The sequence below is a fragment of the Hetaerina americana genome, unplaced genomic scaffold (genome assembly GCF_022747635.1).
Source record: "Hetaerina americana unplaced genomic scaffold, ioHetAmer1.1.p SCAF_54, whole genome shotgun sequence".
Classification (NCBI taxonomy): domain Eukaryota; kingdom Metazoa; phylum Arthropoda; class Insecta; order Odonata; family Calopterygidae; genus Hetaerina; species Hetaerina americana.
The window spans coordinates 2,477,501-2,491,699 of NW_027287139.1; the positions used below are offsets into that span (position 1 = coordinate 2,477,501).

Genomic DNA, 14,199 nt, shown 5'->3' on the forward strand with positions numbered 1-14,199 from the left:
ATACGGGTGATGGACAGGACGGGTGAAGGAAAGTGGACAGGGACACACTTCTCCGCGATTTGCATAGCGCTCTCCTCCACCGCCGCGGTTACCCCGAGTACCCTCTCAATGAAAAATTCCTAGTAGTAGTAGTTTTGAGGGGAGGCGACCGACAGCCAAGGTCATTTGCGCCATAGGGGATGGACAGGAAAGGTGGATGAAGGGTGGAGAGAAACCCGGCGTCGGCATTAGCCTACTCTTTACGAAAGGCGCCAAGGGGTCCGCAGTTTAACGTCCCATCCGACGGACGGCGTACTCACTCAAAGTGCCCTCCACAAAGCACCTCAAGTAGGGATCGAGATACCTTTGAAAAATATTCAACACCGCCGGGATTTGAACCCGCGCCCTCAGGGTGGGAAGCCAGTACGTTAGCCCCCGCACCATCTCGATCCCCCGAAAAATTCCTTCGACACGTTCACGCTCCCAACATTTCCCTAGGCACAGTCGCGCACACCCTCTCCACCCGCACGTCATTCTTCCCAGGGATACATTCCCTCAGACATTTTCTAAAAGACCTCTTCTCTGTTTTGACGAACCAAAAAGCAACGGCCACCTAATTGCATAAATGTCCCTCGGTTCCTTATAAAAGGCATGTCAATTTATTGGACACATTAAAATCCACCAAGCCTTTATATAACTCCTCTGCAATCCGCAAATCTACCCCCTAGTACTCTGTAATAGACCCCTGAAATTTAAAAGATCCCATATTCCCCGCTCCTAGCCTCTCCCCACTCAATCACCACCCTCTCTGCCCTATCCACTCCCTCATGCATATTCCGCAATACTATAATTTACCAACTAGACTGCACACTCCGCCCCTCCTTCGACATTGGGTAAAGTACTACATCACTCAACAACGCCATGAACAACCACCACGCCTCATTTTCAACCTTCTTCCGCATTAGTTTCTCTCTAAGAGTGCCCAGATACGTGATTCCCTCAACATTGTTTCAGTCAGCAATTGTTTCGACGTGAGTCCATTGTCTATTGCCCCCCTTCAGACGCACCGCAAGGACTCAAAACCAACAAGGTGGCATGCAGCTGCCTCCTGGGAGCCTGCTCGGACACCGGGCTGAGCCTTGTCCCTTAAGGGGTCCACCCTCTCTCCTTCCCGTCCTCTCCCTCCCCTGTGGATCACCCTCAAACCCCTCCCTCTCCCTTCCCCCTCTCCCGGACCCGGCTCCTCCATGCCATGCTCTTCCTGCCAATCACCCCTATCATCAGTATTCTTCCTTCTGTTGAGAAAGGTGACTCAGCCACTGAGAGACACAAAGAACAAGATTGTGAATCTCTTTGTTTTGTGGTTATAAGGTTTATATCCTTAAATGCCATTGCCACGCCGGTGATTGACCTTATATTAACTAATTTGAATATGTTTCGTGAATATATATATATATATATATATATATATATATATATATATATATATATATATATATATGGAAAAAGGGATAGGAACATATATTAAAGACGAACACAGGAGAGGTGGGGAAGGCGGAATGGAGCAGATCACTAGTGCAAAAATATTTCCTTCACTGGGACTTTAACACCAGAACTTTCGACTTGCTAGACCGATGCTATATGTGCATATATGTATATAAACTCAAAGAAAGAATACTCAGACATGTAGTTTTGACGTTTCAACGGCACAGCGGTCATCATCAGATTCATGATCAGAATCTGATGATGACCACCGTGCCGCCGAAATTTCAAAACTACATATGGAAAAGTTTATGTATATATTTAGGTATATATTTACATATATATGAACACACACACGAAAAGCGCCGAGAGGAGAGGGTGTAAGGTCGGTGGGCTCGGTTTTATTTTTGAGGGAAATAGTTGGGGGTTATTAAAGAGGAAGGAAGGGATATATATGTAGGTTAAAAAAATAGGTGTATGGAGCTAATGGGTTGAGCGTATTGCAATCAAGTGGAAGTTGCGCTCTCATCTGAAGGAATGTAGACCCAGGAATCGGTGTGGGGGGTGTGCGGAGAGAAGAGGGATCTGATTGTCGGAGGAACGGGCGCAGGTGCGGAGAGGGGCCCATGTGCGAGTGACGTTGGGGGAGAGGAACAGGAAAGCATTCACGTTGACCAGCTTCCCCTTTGTGTGGTCTCTTGGACCTTCAACTAGCCAACTTCCTCCATCCTCCCTCCTATCATCATCCCGTGGAAAATGTCCGGGATGCAGTCTCACACTTCGGTGGTGGGAGTGATTCGAATTTCGCTCATTCTGCCTACGTTTGTGTTCTCAAGTCCTTACTTTAAATGATCTACCCGTTGCCCTTATGGAAGCGGCGGTGCAGATGAGTTGAATATATTCTTATTTCAAGGCTAATTATTTTTACACACGGAAGACGAAGCCACAAGTTGCGTATGTGGTGGCATCCTGAAGAGATTGATCTTAAGAGCGGTACTGGCGCTCTTCATCAATGCAATCGCATCGGTCTCCACCTATGTGAAGTCTCATCTTGAGGAATTATAAACACTTTATAGATGTCGCCAAACTTAATTGCGGCACGGCCGCTTTCATCGCGTACGTGACATGTTCAAGTACTGATAAAGAACTCAAATCAATACCCTAAAATAATTTCCACGTTTGTACAATAATGCTTTCCAGAAGCATCGATTAGATGCGCTTAAAAAATGCGTGGACGGACATTGACGATTCCATTGCGCAGTGGTGCACTACACTTTCCGTCTTCGGTCGCGCCCTTGGAAGCGAATCACGTACCAAATGCCGCGTAATACGGGCTTCACCTGCTCCACCTGTGTCCCTACCAATGCCTCTTATTTATGTCCCATGGCATTCCCCCTCTTGCCTTCTCTTTGAACAGCTGGATCACTCAGTGGTTTTACGGCTTGTTTGGAAATATGCGGAAAATGTCGAGTGATATTGCAAATGTCAAATTAAATACATGAACCGATTTTGTACGTCGGAGATTCATCGCGAAAGTCAGGGCAGAAACATGAGCTCCTCTCGACGCAAAATGTTAAATGTTTCACTATCGCAAGATATAGTGAGAAATATTTACTCAGCACACTAAACCTCCGGGAAGTTTAGAGTGTTAACCATGTGTGCCCAATATCCCATTGGCCACTAAATTTTAACCAGAACAGTGATGGAAACGCTCTCCCATCAACATTCTTACGATGGTACGTAACTTACGTGTTTTTTCATCTTTCGCCGTCTACAAAAAGAATTCGTAAATTATTTCAGTTGACTGCGACGCCAGGGTTTGAGAGAGGAACACCTAATCTCCGCACAACTTGGACAAAGCGCGTCATACTTATTGACTCATCCTTAAATTAAAAATTCACCGCTGTCCACCATAGCCGAGGTGCTCGTTGACATTTTCCGAATGGAGTTCCCGGCTCGGTGCGAGGCGAAGGGTGTCGTAGAATTGAGAGTGCGGGAGGAGGGGGGGGGGAAAGGGGGTGGCCAAGGGTAGTCGAGGGGAGGTGGGGGAGAGAAGGCGAGCGCGGGAAATTTCGGGTGCAAATTTCAATTGTCCGTCCCGATGCCACGCCTCTGCATCTCGCCGCTTCGTTCCCAGAAGGTAGTACATTCAGTTGCTCTCTTCCGAGCTTCACCGCTGTCCAATGGACCCCAAAATTTCCATGAGGTGATTCATACTCTGGTTATCGCAGGCGTCATCATTCAACCCTATCTTTGATCGCATTGAAATGTATCTGAAACCACAGTTTCAAGCGATTTGAGCTGAAATGACTATAATTTATGGGACTTAGAGAAAAAAATCCTGGCGCGACATTGGAAATATGTATGTGATGAAAAATGGCAATTTTTGGAGAAATTTTGGGGAAACGGGAATTCGAGTTGTTAATCGGTGCCCTTAAGGGACAGTCATAAAATTGGTTGTCAAGAATTCTGGTGATTACAGCCTACTACGCACAAAGGGGTTTTTTTTGTTTAACTTCTCGGTAATTAGAACTCGGGATTGAAAGTTCCTAAAACTTCGGCTGCAACATTTATCCTCCAAAATATAAAAAAATAATCTTTCAACTTAATTACTGAATAAGTTAAAATTTCAAACACAGTTCTTCCGTTAAAGGCTTAAAAATGGTCGTTTGAAGTATTTTTGCCTAGATGTCTCTCAATACCCCTGAAGAAAATTCTACGGGCGATGCAGTAATAATGTTAGTGCAGCATGATCCTACTTATTCTTATGCCTATAGTTCACAGAATACTAGGAAGGGATTCAGACCTATGCAAACCGAGACGAGAAAGATTTCTTCTCCCTGAAGTCACTTCCAACGTACCACGCCTACAATACATGCATGGCTTGATTTTTGGAAGATCCATTCCCACTAATAACAGAGGGCTGGAAATTGCTTAGCAATTAGAAAACTTGAGAATCCATCCTAATGTTATCTTAAATTTTAAGCATACCATGACTAATATGAGCAAACCCAGGGTGTCGAGAAACAATGAAAAAATACCCACTCGTCATGTACGGAGCATATTATGGGGTAATAGAAACACCAACAAACTTTGATTCCGCTTGGTCCTGAGGGACACATTCGCAAAGAGAGAGAAACGGTGATGGATACAAAACTGATACTCAAGATTTTTCTAGCTATCATGTGCCGAAATAACCGCTAAAAATTTGATGAAAAAATCTTATCTACGTAGAATCATCGTGTGCTTTCAAAATTAATACTTAACTAGCAACAAATACAAATTTATTCTAAGTTGAATTTTTAAATACAATGACGCGAGCCAACTTTCTCCCATTTCCTAATAATATTTGATTCTTATAATTGCAATTCAACTATTAAATCGTAACTTATGGGATTATTTTTACTAACATAATAGTTTCCCCTCATGTATTAACAGCTGAAATTTATAACGAAACTTTCTTCCGTGTAAACAGTCGAGAAACATTATATAGTTTAAATAAGATAATGAATATAAGGAATTATTTCAAATAATAATGTCAATGCAATAGTCTTTCTTTGAACGTATACAAATACGCTGGAATACTAGAGGTAATTGAGCCAAAGGAAATGGCTAAACGGTACTTTCGTAACGTTCGACGGACCAAAATTGTTCATTTTGACTGAAACCTTGTTCTTTGTATTTTCCGTTATTTCTTATATTTTCATACGACCATGGTTTCGACGATCAGTTTCATCGTCAAGTGACGACATCTTGAAAATGAGGTCAAATGTCGAAACCGTAGCCGTGTAAAAGTATAAGAAATTGTGGGAATATACAAAGTTTTATTCAAAATGAAAAGCAGTAAGTTCCATACCGTCACCAAACTGAAAACCATCAACTTCAACAAAAAAAGGCTGAGTTAGCGTAATCATAAGAAAACTATACTCTGCGATTTAACTAAAGATAAATCCTAGGGATTTTAGACTTGGGCTTCCAAGGGAAGAGATTAAGCTATGAATATGGGGGGCACAAAATTATGAACTTAATGCTAGCATCAATAAAGAAGGATAATATTTTGAGTAAATATTTTAGTGACCGGTCAAATGATCAGGGAAATCATAAAATCACCATTAAAACCAAATGGATATCTTTACAGATGATAAAGGCACAGCTGAGATTCACCAGTCGATTTAATAGCGTGGGTGCGTCACTATCCGCAATAAAATTGCAAACAAACCCAGGATCCCAGGATTTCCAGACTGGTCTAAAACAATATCTCTCGCAAATTTCTCGGTTTTACTATTGCATTGACACAATGTGGTGACAATTATTAGAGACATTTTGCAGCCGAAGAATGCGGTTTCAAAAGGATAGGGTTTTCAAACAAAGTTTGCCTTCTCTGAAAAAAAACAATCAAAAAAATAATTTTCTTGAAATTAAAATAATTTCTGTTGGAACTTCAAACATTATATCTATGCATTACTCCATATATTAGGCCAATTAAAACATGAAGTCAAGTGTAATTAACGATAAAATATAAAAGCTGGTGGACAAATTCATTTTTAAACTCTAACTGTAATCTAATAGTCTATGTAATTAGCGCTTATTCTTTTGAAAGGAACTTTTTTTGTGTAGAATCCCATGGCATCCAATAAGCAAACATATTTTAAAATCCCTTCTTCTTCCCCACATCAATAAACGGCATTTTTTTCATAAGATAATTATGTCCAATACCCTTCGAGAGTGCAATTAACATCATCTCTCCTCACGTAAATAATTAATTGCTCTTTGAAATCTTATTAAGCAATCTCAGTACTTTAATGATTGGTGCTACAAATACATTTACATAGAGTTATTTGACAAAATAATGAAGTAATGCAATATGAAAAGAGGTAATAAAAGCATTAACTTCGACGAAATTCTACATGAGATATTTTTAGAACGATACAACACGGAAGGGTGACATTGAAATGGAATTAGTACGAGAGTGGCAGATTCTTTGCAGTGAATATCTTTGTTTTTTCATTTAATAAATTGGTTTCATTGAACGAATAAAGAAGAAATGTTCAAGGGAACAACTTTAAGATAGGTGCAATTTAACATCTACGATTCCTCATTTTACCTGCAGCATCTGACAATCAAAGATGAAAGATTTACTGTACCAATGAAAGTAACAATTTTTATAATTCGTTGTCTCGGGCGTGACTTCATGGAATTGACTTAACATAATAAAAAGAGAAACTTTGTAATTGGCACGTCATCATCACCTGATGATGACGTGCCACGTCGAAACCTAGGTCGTCCGTCTAATAAATCTATGTGGAATTACAAAGTTTCTCTTTCCATTATAACAATTTTTAAATTGATATCATCTATTATTTTACCTCTAAATAGCTTGAACACTAGGGTGAGAGTTCGTAGAGGCGCGAAGACTGCTAACAAATAGAATGAGAAATATGGCGACCATACGACTTCTATGCTAGTTCTGAGAAACAACGTGAAATGCCCTTCCGTCAAAGGCGATCCTTCTTCCTACGCATTAATTAAGTTCATAAAAGACGAAAACAGCAGGCGCAGTTATTGTAACGAGACATTTATTAAAGTCCTGCTGCTCATCTGTGGGGAAGGTTAACATCATCAAATTTACTCTTTGATTTGACTCCAGGAAGGCAGTTGTTTTTAAAATACAAAATTATATATTCTCAATTAAAAAATATTCTTTCTATCCAAGAGAGCAGATTCCACTTGAAGGAGTTAACAAATTAATAATCCCTTATGCTTTAAAAAATTTAAATGTTATCGGCAAAGTTTCTCTCGAAAGATTCTTTTTATCTACTTATTCAGATAAATATCGAAAATTAGAGCGAAAATTTTCATTAAAAATATTTTTAACGAAGTTTTCTTCAAATTAGCTTAGTAATGAAAAGGCTCGTTTCATTTCCAACCTTACCCACGTAAAATAAGATGTAAAAAAATTGGAGAATTTTTTCCTTTATCCTTAATTTTAAGTCATATTTTTTGATTTGCTTCCCTAAATCTCCAATCTAGTTTTTGCGAATTTTTTAAAGAATTAATTATGATCTTTAGACACGTCTATCACTTCATAGGAGCTTACATTATGTTTGTTCAAAATGAAATTGTAGCATAACTGCATTGATTTCCTATCGTTGGTATCCTAAAAGACTGCTTTACTTCACTTCCAAAGATTTGGATTGATAACAGATGTATTAATTGCTATTACCAAAGTTTTTAGCATTCCACAAGGTAATCCTTTGCCAACGATACCTAATTCGTAAAAATCAATTATGCGCATTGACCAAACAATGGAACCTGGCGGCCGAAATTCACTTGACGAACTCTTCCACGCAGTATGCCATGTGCCAAAGGGGATGGCATGTGTACACTCCAACGCCTAATTATCAGCCTTAGGCATTTCAGTCCATATTCCCTGCATCGGTGTTCTTCAAGTTTTTTGTGTGAGATAGACACCTACTACATCCATGAATTATTTTATTAATATTCTCATAAATACTAAAGAGTTTATGTGACATGTAGTGTACACGAAACAATAAGTCCCATGTGGCTTTATAACGACCCCGAAGTTCGGTCCCGATGGTCACCCAATCTATGCATAAAAAAGGCAATTGTTGAAAGAAATGCCTCAAGATCAAGATCCTATTTCTTACGCGTAAATTTCCATCGGAATTTTTTGGCTCATCAAGGATAATGTTCTAAGATATTCCAAAATTGCATTATGTCTGTCTTCCAATCGCCTTGTCCAAATACCCATTCCTGTGGTGGCGCCGTGGCGGTGATATTCAGATCTTGGTGCAAGTCGGCTTCTTTTCAATAAAAATGCCATAATTCACATAAAGAAAACCGAACGACGGAACTTCATTTTAAGCTTAATATTAGAGGAGCAGATGTTTCAATGCAACCGCGTCAAACATTAATGGAGATGAGTGCTTGAGATGGTATCGGATTTCTCAAAAAAACCGGACAAAGGAACGCGCCGGTGAAATTCAAATCTTATTACTCGTCCGAGCTCCCGCGGTTAGAAGAGTACCATGCGTGCGCATTATTCTTAGTATGCACAATTTCTCTACAAATGTCATCAAAACCCTTTGAGTTACGAGGTATTTATTGGAACAGATCTAGCTGGAACTCTTCCTCTCTTTCGTTATTTATGGCTGAAAATGTATATGTGTGTGTGTATATATATATATATATATATATATATATATATATATATATATATATATATATATGCATATATAAATAATAGGTATAGGAATCCACATAGGTATAGGACGTATTCCAGGGGGTAGAGTGTTGGACTACTGCCAAGGGGGCCCGGGCTCGATTCCCGGGCAAGCCTCCTTGGGCATCTGCAGCTCCACCCAAGCTATGTCATTTTCTAATGCACGAGATCTTCCTGGGGAACCATAATCGGCACAGGGTAAGGAACTGACCCCCCTACCCTGATGTAAGAATTTCACATGCCGTATAGGGCTTAGTACTGGGTGAACTCTATCATCACCTACCAAACCGACCCTCGGGTTGATTACTGTGTTTATCTATATATATTGAATTGATTAGATTGTAATACCCTCCCCTCTTAGTTTAGAATGTAATTTAATTAGCATAATTGATATCCTTACGTATTTGGCAATTATCTTTTTGCTCTAATTGTTCACAAATTAATCAGAAATATTTTTACCCATACGCTGAAGACCTAGGAAAACATATCCATAGAGCTTCGGAAAGTAAAGGGGGCTGGAAGAGACCCTGCAACTCCTGGCTTCCATTCTTTATATTACTCCCCGTTGTACTCTAGGGATTGGCATCGAGTCAACGACTTAATATCTTAATACTATGTCACTATTATTTCATTACTGGATGAATTAAATCAGATGAAGATACTCTTAGTGGCAAGCATTAGCTCACGAAAGGCACAAATACCGGTCACAGGCGGCCGTCGCGCCACCTTGTCCGGGGAATTAATGTATTTGCCGAGCTCCTTGTCTACATAACCTGCAGCCATTTGCATTGCCATAGTGCCCTTATATCCCTCTCTGAGGTTCACTTTATTTTTTATTTAGAAGTCTGGTCTTGATGTTCGCCCTTAATTTCCGAATTCGCATATCGAAATCGAATCGAAATCGACGTTCTCGAAATCGAATGTTAACCATGAAAATATATATTTAAAGTATTAAAACTTGGACGTCATTCCCAAATATGTATTCATCTGTGGTACCTTAAACTGCGCTTCAAAAGAAGCATTATTATGAATGATCATTTTCTGCTATATCTATCATAATTTTATTCATTTTCCTGGAAATGCACCCACGCAACGAGGATGTAGGAACTAACGATGATGCTTATAAAAAAAGTGATTGGAAGTGGATTCTCTTTACATCATTATTGTCTCTTTGGGATCCATCATATCGCACGTGACTCGATTGCTTCTTTGTCCTCCACATTTGCTCTCCCCACCACCTTTTATATCCTCAATTCTCGAATCCGAACTAGCAGAATAAGCCACAGTTAACTTCTCTAACCATATCATACGTTATTTTCGCCTTGAGCATTCACACTCGGATTTAATTCTTTGGAATTACGACGTACAGTACTTTTTTTGGTACTACCAGCCCTTCTCCTACCTTTGAGAAACCTCTCTCGCCTATTCTTGAGCTTTGGTAACGTTTAGAGAAGTTTTTAATGAAACGGCCATTCATATTTTTTTCACTGAAGGGTGCGGTATCTTGGGAAACTTTAACTTTAAGAGTTAAAAAAATAATGAAAGGAAGTGCTCTTTGAAGTGGCATTCTGGATTCGACTTCATTTATTTGTTTAAAAATACTTATTTCTCCCTAGGATTGAATGCATAGTAGTCTCATCTCGTGATTCGATACTAATACCCGAATTTTAGTGCAAGGCGCGTGGAGTTTTGAGAGGATAAAGGGCGGACGAGGGCTGCCCGTTGAATGAGTGCCGCTTGATTCACTTTAACGTGTGAAAAGAAAACCTACTCATGCAATCCTAGCAAGTGTGTCACCGAGTGGTAAATCCTGTAACCGAATCCAGCAAGACACGAACGTTTATAAGTTAAGGCATATTTTTAACGCTGTCTGGCGTTTCCCTGGCGAGGGAAAACGGAAGGGCAGCGTAACTGTGTATTTAAGCGTTGGAGTGTTCGTTCCCAGGGAGATCATTTGTCGCCAGTGGCACCTTTTCTTGGGCTTTCACTCTTTGGGTGCGTTTATGCACGCGGCATTCCGCAAGTTCTTGAATTTATGTCGGCTCTCGTGGCGATGGAGGATTGTTATGCTACTTGCGGAGACTTGTCTTGATGCTTTCGTTATGGCGTATCATTAGACGTAGCGACGCGATCCATAGCACAGGGATGGACATTTGACTCCATCTTGTGTGAAGTCACGCCATTATTTTTTTGTGAGATGGCAATTTATCGGAAAATAGCACGAGTCACCAATGATTTCCTTAATCACATTGTCACCCACGCAATGGTAGAGGTTGAATCGTCATCAATTATTTTTAAATATGAAAAACGATCTGTCGGTCTTAAAAAGTTCAGGACGAGATCTATAATCCACTTTTTCAGGCTGTACTTCGTGGAAGTATTTCATATCCATACTAAAAACACTTTGTGCTTTTCCGCGGATTTTTATTGTAACGTTCAACGCGTTTCACCGACTTTTGGCATCATCAGGTACGTATCCTATATAACCTGATGATGACGCAAGTCGGTGAAAATCGTTGTACCTTATTTTAAAAATCTGTGGAAAAGAACAAAGCCTTTTTAGTATGAATGGGAGGAGACTTACATACTTGAAACCTATAAGCAGTCGATTGAGCATATTTTTACGACATTAAATTGAACCATTTTGTTTTCAACTCTCTTGTTGATTGTCTATTGGGCAATTTCTGTCACCATTCCGGACCGATGCAAAAATTATTCATCAAGATGCTTGATTGCATCAAAATCTGTTCATACTCCTATTCTAGTATTATAGTTTGGCTTCTAACTAAAAAAAAGAAATTGTAAATGTGAAATTACTCGTCTCCGAAATGTATTTACTATGCTTCAAGCTTTACCAAACTGCGAAATAAATTTTTCACAGTAAAATATCTATGCATTAATTATAAACAGGAAAATAAACTTGGTGGAAGTATATGGGTGAGTAAGTATCTTCTAATTTAACTGAATATAGTAAAATTTTTCTTTTATTTTAGGATATATATACATATAATAAATGGTATTATACCTTTATAATAATGAATTAAATTTTTTTTCAGAATTTAGAGCTTTTAAATTTCTATTTAAAGGTAAAACATTTTTTTATATCGCGTTCCCACTTGATCCTGTATTTTTTATTAAAAGCACAAAAGAATGAAAAAAAGCCGACCGAAGTTGATATCGATTTCAGCGAAACGTAGATCATAAGGGATTTGTTGCTAGTTATAACGAATAATGTTGTTCAGGCAGAAGGCATCAACGTAAGATAATTAGGAATTAAAAAGAAATCATCCATCCGAAAGGCTTTCTCCACTCCAATTCTTTTCTATAAGGTAAGTTTGAATTGTATGAAACTTATAATCTGTGCTATTATATGGCGTCTTTTGCTAAAGAGTTGAACACTTTTGGTTGAATGCTGCAATAGGATATTCCCACCCTAATCGTAGAAGGCTGCGAAGGGAATGTGATGAATGTTTAGTAGATATAGAGCGACTACTGTGAATTCATTTCTGTGAGTCGCTGGGCGTATATTATTGATTAATTATTTCAGAAAGAACAAACAGTCATTGTTCCCGGCTGCGAAAAATGCTTTTTCGAGAAATCCCAGATATTTCATTTCCGCCTTCCGCGATAGTCCGTTCGGCGCACACTGCCCGCGAACCAAAACGAACCCGAATATTCATATTTTAAATAAATATTATCCATGCTGCCGCAGAAAATGCTCTCATCTCTCTCTGTCTTATTCATACCATATTTCTCCCGCATCTTATTTTACTTAATTTGGACGCATCATTTTGGCTTAAATTTGCTATGGGGAAGTAAAACTGATCACACTTATCTTTCTGTCGCGCAATTTTCCGTTTACTCATGGAATAAAAATAAAGGTATTGAAAATCGCGAGTACAATTTTCGCATTTATTTTTAAAATTGTTCACAGATTGTTAATAACGCAGTACCGGAATCGTTACATCCCACAGAAACTCTATTTCGTCCGAGCCGAATTTAATCCGAGGCATAGGCGCGATCCCTCTCCAGATCGAAGGGAAGGGGTGTTTGTGCCGTGGGCAGGGGTGTTCTAGGGATATCGCACTCACCTGTTGAACCGAAGCCTGTTGGGCGTCTCCATGCGCCAGGTGGGCGACGAGCAGGGCGATTAGCAGGGCAGTGGCGACGAACCCCGCGCGGCCCGAGGGCCGGCAGGGGCACCTGTGCCCGCCGACCAGATCTGAGGGCCGTCGCCCACCGTCCTGGGTCCCTCTTCCTCGGCGTCCCATGCCTAAGTTGCCCGGCGTCGCCGCTTGGTGAGCGGGTGGAGGGCGAGCCGCACACGGCCGGAGGGCCACACTCCTGGGGGTGAGAGAAGGGACGACGGCGGGCGGACTCGGAGCGGGAGAGGGCGCTATCTCGTCGGCGGGCACTTCCCTTCGCGGTGCCCCTCGGAGCGGTGCTGGTGATAGTGGCGCGCGAGTGCGGTGGTGCTCGGGAGAGACTGCGGCGCCGCGCTCGGGGCGAGGGGGCTTTTATGCGGGACGGCCGTGCGTGTCTTTGCGTGGGAGAGCGAGTGTGCTTGCGCGTGCGTGTGTGTTTTGTTTTCCTCTGTGGACGCGGAAGGAGTGTTGAAGGTGGGAAGTGAATGAAGCGAGGGCCGGGCTCTCCCGCTGCCGTGTCGGGGAAGCGAGCGAGTGGTGCGGAGGAGGCGAGTGCTGGGACCGGCGCGAGGAGGCGGGGGTGGGAGAGAGGGGGAGGGAGGGCGGGGGAGGCGCAGGAGTGGTCGCTCCGAGGCGCCTGGGGCCCCTCCCCACCACCCCACGCGTCTTCGCCCTCTCCCCTTGCCGCAAATCATCCCCCACCGCCATTGGCAGTCTCCAGAAAACAGTCCAACTCCACGGTCCGTCGGGAATGAGGTTAAGCGGTGTGGGCCCTTGGGTTTAATTAGTCCGACGTGGGATAATAGGACTTGACGGAGGTGTCGGTTCGATGGCGACGGCGTCTATATGCCCGGAGACTGTTTTCCCGAGGGCGAAACAAAAATCTGACCGTTCGTGCAGTTTTTCGAATTGCCTGCGTCCAAAGTGCGTCGGTCAGTTCCAAGGGAACCGTTTGGGAGACGGCGTCGATTTTCACGATGCCGAGGATCAAGGGGAGAGAGTGTGTGAAATAACAATTGCAAAAGCTCTCCTTTTAGTCATCAAAGGGAAGGAAATATCATGATAGCAGGAAAACTATTGAGTACGTATCGTGGAATTGAGCAGCGTACAAATATATTCATGGATATTAGTAGGTCAAATGAGTGTCTTTGACGGAAAATCCACGCTTTTATTACGCGAGCCCAAATCTTAAAATAGTTTGACGCCAAACCAGTGACTTCGGTCAATCATTCGCCTTTACGAAATGATCTAGATTGCGTTTTCTGATTTTGCACGGGGACCGTTTTGGGTGCAAGCTGCTCACGTAATGAGGAACGGCTCTTGAAGTGCGCCTCATTCGATTCAAAAAGC

The 14,199-nt window shown here is 41.4% G+C and overlaps 1 protein-coding gene across 1 annotated transcript in view; it reads right to left on the reverse strand.

Moving 5' to 3' along the window:
* Positions 1–13,381, reverse strand: part of LOC139694767 (corticotropin-releasing factor-binding protein) — a 144,109-nt gene extending 130,728 nt beyond the window's left edge. The window contains exon 1 of the mRNA XM_071593279.1: positions 12,796–13,381. Coding sequence (XP_071449380.1) covers positions 12,796–12,975 — 180 coding nt within the window. The 5' untranslated portion in view covers positions 12,976–13,381. The remainder of the gene's footprint in view (positions 1–12,795) is intronic.
* Between the last annotated feature and the right edge of the window lie 818 nt (positions 13,382–14,199).